The sequence below is a fragment of the Bactrocera latifrons genome, unplaced genomic scaffold, assembly GCF_001853355.1.
Source record: "Bactrocera latifrons isolate USDA-ARS-PBARC rearing strain unplaced genomic scaffold, ASM185335v1 scaffold_19, whole genome shotgun sequence".
In the NCBI taxonomy this organism is placed as follows: Eukaryota; Metazoa; Arthropoda; class Insecta; order Diptera; family Tephritidae; genus Bactrocera; species Bactrocera latifrons.
Genome location: NW_017535407.1, coordinates 751,473 through 759,124, shown reverse-complemented (window position 1 = coordinate 759,124; position 7,652 = coordinate 751,473). Strand labels below are relative to the sequence as shown.

General features: G+C 36.6%; 1 protein-coding gene across 10 annotated transcripts in view; it reads right to left on the bottom strand.

The window, feature by feature from the left end:
* Positions 1-24: 24 nt before the first annotated feature.
* Positions 25-7,652, bottom strand: part of LOC108967505 — a 73,130-nt gene continuing 65,502 nt past the window's right edge. For 8 of the 10 annotated variants that reach the window (XM_018930974.1, XM_018930971.1, XM_018930972.1 and 5 more), the window contains 5 exons: positions 2,146-2,234; positions 1,505-2,084; positions 893-1,442; positions 660-833; positions 25-601 (listed from right to left, as the gene is read on the bottom strand). In XM_018930974.1, the coding sequence (XP_018786519.1) occupies positions 467-601; positions 660-833; positions 893-1,442; positions 1,505-2,084; positions 2,146-2,194 (1,488 nt within the window). In that variant the 5' untranslated portion in view covers positions 2,195-2,234 and the 3' untranslated portion in view covers positions 25-466. Of the gene's footprint in view, positions 602-653; positions 834-892; positions 1,443-1,504; positions 2,085-2,145; positions 2,235-7,652 lie in introns of all 10 variants that reach the window. The other 2 variants (XM_018930969.1, XM_018930970.1) reach the window with 2 other exon arrangements.

The window sequence follows — 7,652 nt, the reverse complement described above, 5'->3', positions numbered from 1 at the left end:
AAAAAATAAAACCATTAAATTAAACTAAAAATATTTTTTAACAAATGTCTCTACAAACAATAAACAATTGAATTAGTAAATAATATTAACACTACATTCAATGTTTCAACACACTGTCGAGACTTGCTTACTAATCACACGCAGTGCGCAACGGTAAAACATGAAATTAAGTAACATATAGATATATATAAAATTCCAATCTCAATCTCAATTATTAACAGCTAAATGTGTAAACTTAATGATTATGTTAATTTGAGTTTAGTAGACGCTCATTAATTTAATTATATTATAATTCTTCAAATATGCATGCTATTATTTTAAACTAATTCACTATTTTATATTTTTATATACGCGCGCACACGTCACATTTATTTATATACGTGTGCATGACGTTACATATAAGTGGTACATACACATACATATGTACATATATATGTGTTTGTGGTTTTTGTTTTTGTAAAGGAAATTAAAGCTTTGTATGTTTAACGGTGTCCGTCCAGTAGTTTTGTATTGTCATCGCCTCCAGTGAGTTGAGAAAGGAGTCATTGTCCAAGCTGTACATCTCATCAGAGTTATCCTGTAAATCGTCAAAAGAAATTAACTTTATTAACGCAGCCATTAAAAGCTCATTGCCTCTGTAAACGATTCCTTACACTTACACGCATCGTGCTATCATCGATGTAGACACTCGAATCGGGTTCGCTCAGCGCCTGCGGCTTATTCACGTACCTACGCCGATACAGCACTATGCCAATAGTGCCGACCGTACAACAAACACCAAATATGGTAAAGCAGATGGCTGAGATCGCGCCAGCGTCCAAGAAGTACGTGCGCTGCAAGTAACGGCACTTGATTAGAACACACAGAAGTAAAAGTGTGTAATTACACTCACCTGTATCGAAAGCGCCTCCGAGGAAATGTTGCCCTCTTCAACGCCACCGAAATCATTGGGCGTTGTGGCGGCGCTACGCGTCAGCAGACTTTTGCTGTCCGACGAGTAGTTGATGTAGCGATTGATGTGCTTGTACTCGGCTGAGAGCACTTTCGATTTGCGTGAACGATGTTCGCTTTCGGCACGTCGCAGTTCGTCCTCTTTATTGGCATTCTCCAACGTAAAGGGTATGCGTTGCTGTGTCGTTGCCGCCGCCGCAACGTCGACTGTCGCAGACTCTGTTGGCACTGTGACTACTTCACGATCGATGTCGGTCGCTTGTGGCGCGTTGGTCAGCAATTTGGGCACTGGGAGCGCTGCGGATGCCGCCATCGGGTTCAGCCACTCCAGTGTGCCGGAATGCAGAGAGTCTATGCGCGAGTTCGCGTTGACCGCAGTCGTAGTCGAGTTGTTAGTCAAGGCTTTTGGCGCTTCGAGTGTGCGCGTGGCCTCCGCGGTGCTGTTGGGCTCGTGCGCTCCCGCCTTACAATTCACACAGGTTGCATTGCCTCTGAAATTTAGACAAATATTTAAAGTATTATAAAATGAAGAGAGATTTCCAAAAATACGCACCTGATCCCATCGCGTTTTCGAGTGCTGTTTGTATAGTTGCTCAGCTCTTCATTAGCGCGGTTCAATTTTTGTCTGCTTTCCTCAATGGAGGCTGATCGCTGCTCAGCTACGACCGCAGCGACTCGTGGTTCCTCAACGCTTTCTTCATCCGCAAGCCTCTTTGGCTCTTCTATGGTTTTATTGTAACTCTCTGCAGATCGTTTATACTCAACCTCTTCTGCTGTTGACCGGTCTTCATTTTCTACAATGTTCTCTTTTTCGTGCTCGGAAGTGTCCTCTACCTCACTAAAAGCTGACGCAACTTGTTTCGTGTCTACATCTTCAGAGACCAGCTCTTCATCTGTACTGCCGGCGTTGTGGTTAATTTGCTGTTGTATTATTGGTGCCACAACTGTGTCTAATTCGGTGTTTTTATTGGACGTAGTCACTAGTGTAGCTGGTGTTGTTGTGGACCATTCTAAACTCGTCGTCGTCTGATGTAGTTTTGTCACCGCTTTCACGGATTTACTATCTTGATTGTACTCTAAGGAAATCTCTTGGCTTGGATATGTGTGTACGAGGGTTATGCTCAGAAGGATAGCTATAGATATTGTGAGAATATTTAAATTTGATATTTCTTTCAATATTCACAGTTTACTCACTACTCAATGTTGTTATCCAGAACCAATGTGACCACCAGTAGAAGGTCATGATGCTACGCGTTGTCTGATTTTGACGTGGAATGCTAAAACTAAAGAAAATTTAATTAAAATTAATATTATAAAAACTTTAATTTGCAATGACATTATTATCTATTAGAAATATATTTTTGGTTGAACATAAACCAATGAAAGTTACCAGAAATTCTTTTAAAACATCAGACGTCATCTGTCTTCAAATCACAAAACCTTGGGGAGTGGTTAATCGAACTAAGAACTAGCATAATTCAAACTATCTGACATACATATGGGTATAAAAAAGAACGCTTTAGTAAGGTTCTTATATACTATTTATATTTTGGACCGAAGATTGTTCCTGCATATTTCTGGAAAGTTCTACTTCCACCAAATATAATAACTCTTGCTACATATTTGTATCCCCAAAACTTAGATACGGAAAACAAATCATGACTTAATAGAACATATTTCAGAGAGATAAATAGAAAATAAAATAGTTCAGTAAGGTGGATAAAATCGACATAAAAACCATCCAATAAGACAATCGTTACAGTATGTTTTGAACTTCAGAATGCGTCTCTTTCTCTCTCTATCTGTCTACCAAACTTAGCCAGCATCTTCCTAACGGATGTGCTAGGTATACAGACGGCCTTAAGAGTTCGGCAATGAAAAGACAATCGAATTAGTGAAGCTAAGAGTTTCTTTAGACAAAGCAGAGATGGAATTAATACCTTCCCGCTGGAAAGGATCAATATATAACTCAGAAAATATGGTAATCAATATCTAGCTAGAAGTATAAGCCAAGCATGACAGCATTAAAATCAAAGATTATTAAAAATTACGTTCAGAAATCAACTCAGAATAACTCTTGCCAACAGGTGCTATTTTGGACTGAGTAGACAATTGAGAAGTAAAGTCCTCTCTCGATTAAGAAAAAGAAAACTCTATAAGTCACTCATTATTCCCGTCCTGTTAAATGGAGCAAAGGCATTCACGATGACAACATCTGATGAGTCGACGTCACGAGTTTTCGAGAGGAAGGTTCTAAGGAAGTTAAAACGGGGCTGCCTTATACCAATATTTACTGCTACTGCAAGGTGGAAGGGAATGTGGAAATTGTTTTTCACTTTTTCTCTTTATGTGCAGCTCCATTACAAAGCGGGCAGAGAATAACTTGAACCCACCAGAAAAAGAAACTTGAATGACTGGCATAGTAGTTTAATTGAGAGCACCAAATAGTTTGAGCGCAATGATGAAACGGATTGACAAGATTATAATGTAATACGATAGTGTATAAAATTAGCACATCCAAAGCTAATTATGCCCATGTGGAAGCATKGCTACCTGCCTACCTACCTATTGTCTAACAATATTCGAAATTTTTAAGTTCTTTTAACAAAATATGCAAATTTGTTGTATTTGTATTGAAAGTGAGATGTAGAGCTTGTAGCAGGTGAAATAAGGCCTTATACTCTAATTACATAACTCGTATCTACACAAAGTGAATCATTGAACTCACAGCTTTATTTAAAACTGAAAAGGTATTACTATGCTTTGACGTACTTTTCAGCAGATTAATTATTATGAATTTGTAATTTCTACTACTATATTGTTTTATTTTATTCCAGTAGTTGTACTGAATATTAAATATTCCAAAAATAATATTTTTTATGTATTGTTAAAGGTTTTGCTTTCCGCTTCGTGGGAGTTTCTACGCATGCATAGTTAACAAAAGGTGACCTCTAAAACAAGCTGCGGTTTTTTATAAATTGACATAAAATGCAAGCTTTTACAGATTTTGTTGTTTAATCTAGTTTTTAAATCACCCCAACCTCAACTACACTATATACTTTATTAGAGTACCGAATTTAATGCGTGTCAATTTAGGTTAGTTGTAACATGAAAAAAAAATCTTCAAGTTCAATGTCGGTGAATGATATGAGAAGTGAAATACCGAGAAGATAAGTTAAACACCACAACTATAAGGGGTTTGGTTAGGTCTGGCCGCTGACCCAGAGATTGCACTTGGACTGCAATGTTCTAAAAATAGAGGTCGATACAAATTTGCTCAGGCATTAAATCTCAGTTCTCACGAGTTGGCTGGGATATCTGAAAGTGTCCCAAATGATTCAAATAGAACTCTTAAAATTATTCGGATAACCTGAAATCCGGTCTGTAACTAATAGTTCCTATGAATATTAACCGATTAATACTATTCGAAAAGTGGTATTGCTCTACTGCGACTATAATTTTCGATTTCAAAACTCAGTTTGTCTGAGCTCAGGTGTATCTTGAAAATATCCTCTAACGAACTTACTAAAGGTAATTAAGCTAGGTAAATATATACATATATTATTGACTGAGTAATATGAAACAATACCGGTCTCTTACAAACAATAATTTACATATAAAATAAAATAAAAATTTTACAATCTAGTGACTGATCACCAGAACATACTCAAAGGGAGGGAACAATGACAGTGAAAGCCTAACAACAGAAGATGGTGAACCCGATCCCTTAATCGATAGACGATAACGATAGAGCAGACATGCCAACGTAGCCTCACAATGAAGAAGCAATTACCGGTATGAAAAACAACAAAACGGTGTGGGCCGATGGATTGTCGGGCGAGATATTCGAATACGGTGGCAATGAAATGAACATACATCAGCTTCTTTGTAGATTATGATCGGGCGAAAGCATGAACAATGATTGGCATTTAAATGCGTCAATCTGCGCCAAGTACAGTGTGATGAGCCTACGATGACTTCTTCAATTTACTCTTGGAGAAAATAATTCGAGCTGCAGAGCTGAATCGAGAAGGTACAATCTTCTACAAGAGCATATATCTGCTTGACATCGATATCATTGCAATCATAATTTTGATGTCGTAGATAAGTTCGTCTATCTAGGAACCAGCATTAATACCAACAACAATGTCCGCCTCGAAAGTCAACGTAGAATAACTCTTGAGAAGAGGTGATTCCTCGGATTGAGTAGGTAATTCAGAAGTAGAGGCCTCTTTCGGCGAACAAAAACCGTACTCTTTAAGTCACTCATAATTTTATTTTATTATTTTTATTTTTATTTTTTTGCTTTTTTACTGCCAGTCATTGTAAAACAGGCTTCATCGCTTACCAAATTATCTATTTTGTTCCAGTGTTTAAAAATGAAAGTGTGTGCATCTAAACTGAATTGAGGTTTCCAAAATTTGTCTGGCTAACTTAAACGGTTAGAAAATATCAAAGTTACTCAATTTTTCACCACATAATATATTAAAAGACGACACACCTTATATATATTATTTATCACTTTTAACAACGATTAGATTGATATTAATTTCTATTACTAGCGTAATATTTTTGGGAAAGCCCAAATAGAATGCAATTGTGAAAGACATTCTAATCGCCGCTTGCTCCAGTTATTTACTAATCCAGCTGATAGCGGCAATCAAATGCAATTCATCAAGCTGTTGCGCTATCAAAGTGTGTCAAGAAGTTCGCTGCTTGTGAAAGTGTTCAGAGTGCACTTAACAATGCAGTAGAAGTGTTGCAATAAAATTTTCTACGCGCTATCAGGCATGGAAGGAAGTAATGCTAGATTGTGAATTTAATTTTGATTCCTATTTGACTTATTACAAAAACTGCTTTAAAGCAGTTGTGGAAGAAAATGGAAATTGTTTTCGTTGAGCTTTTATTGACATATATTTGTTCATATATACATATATATATATCGTATATTTATTTACACCTTCATATCATAAAAACCATTTGACATACATAGTAAACTTATACATTCTTATTTTTTTTGTAAAACTATTGCTGCTTCTTGCTTTCGCTTAGCCACAATTCTTAACACTCTGTTAGTATGTATTATGTACAGCTGTTAAGCTTATGCTAATGATTTTGCCGGCAGTGTTAATGGAATTAATGTTGTGGGAATTGACCACCGTTCTGCAGCATTAAGCTGGCATAGTGCCTTCCTGTGAATGAATGAGGCCATAAAAAGCGAAGTAATGACAATAAGCAGCAAAATCGTTTAACACAGGAGAGAATGAAGAATGGCAGATGCAAAAAGCAGGGAATTTTAAATGTAATTAACATGGCGTGAAAAAGCTATTTCTGAGTAAAAAAAATCTGGATTTAATCAACACTTGATGCTGGCTTGCTTCTGGAACAGTTTCTAAGAAGAGGTAAGATTCTAGAATATTACTGCTAGAAAGAAATCCATCTAAAAATAATGATATTGGAATTAAGGGAATCTGGGAACTCTGCTGAATGCTTGGAGAATATACCATCTCATTTGTGTTAGGTCTTATTCAGGTATATAGGTAGGTAAGAATTTAGTCTCCTTTTCATGCACTATCGTAAATACTTCACATCTTTTTTATCACGTTTTTTCACTGTGCTCAAACCATGTGCTGCCCACTAGGTGGCGCCATGAGGCTTTTTGTAGATAGACTTTCAGATTTTGATACTTTGTGGATCCCATGATCTCCAGCTGGGCACTCATGAGAAAGTGTATAAGTATATCTTCAGGTTGTCAAGTTTTTTTATAAGACGTACCCATCATTTTTGGCGCATGTTCTCCAAATGGCAAACTTTTTGATCAAATCGTTTATAGAGGTCACTCTTGGTTGGTCCTAGTGAGGCCGGTATTATGTCTATCTTAATAGCTGGAACAGCTCGATACAAATCTAAGTAAATTAAACTATGTTCTAGCAAGATTGGATTTCAATAGCTACTTCCAGGTGAGAATATGATATATCATGATATACTTGTATCTCTCTTTTCGTCTACCAAACACAGGAACATATTCCAGACGGAATTATAGGGGTTTTCAAGGTAAGGATTGCAATTTCATCATGGAAAGATATATAAAAACCAACAAAGAGCCGAAATTATTAAAATTACTGCCGATGTTCGAAGTCAGTGGCAGTAAAAGGGCCACTATGGAGTTCTATTGAAAACTACGGAAGGATACAAAAAGTATAGAAGAGCAATCTTGAGAATCTTAATGAGCTCAAGACAGCCATTGGCGCCTGAATAACCGCTTTACCGCAATCAAAATTATTGGAATACTCTAAGGAATCATTAAATTTGCTATTGTTAAATTTAAAAAGAAACACTCATAAAAAAATTTCGCAGTGCCATATAAAGCGCTAAAGTGTAAAAAAATATCTCGAAAAGACCGTTCACTGCACTTTGAGTTGACGCACCCTGTATTAAAACTTTGTGGCAAATTAGCACGCTATCGAGATTTCACTTGGTGTAACAAATTGACATTGTTAGCACAAATGAAGCAAAGCAAAAGTTAACAGTTAACAGTTACTTTTATGAGCTTCCGCTGAAAGGAGAACGAACCGGAAGTTTAGATATTCTTGTTTCGTTTCCGCAGCTATAAAATTTGCACAAATATAAATGTTTCTCTTTACGTCACAGTCAAATAAAAAATAACTTTGAATTTAGAATCTTTAAAAATTACAAAATAG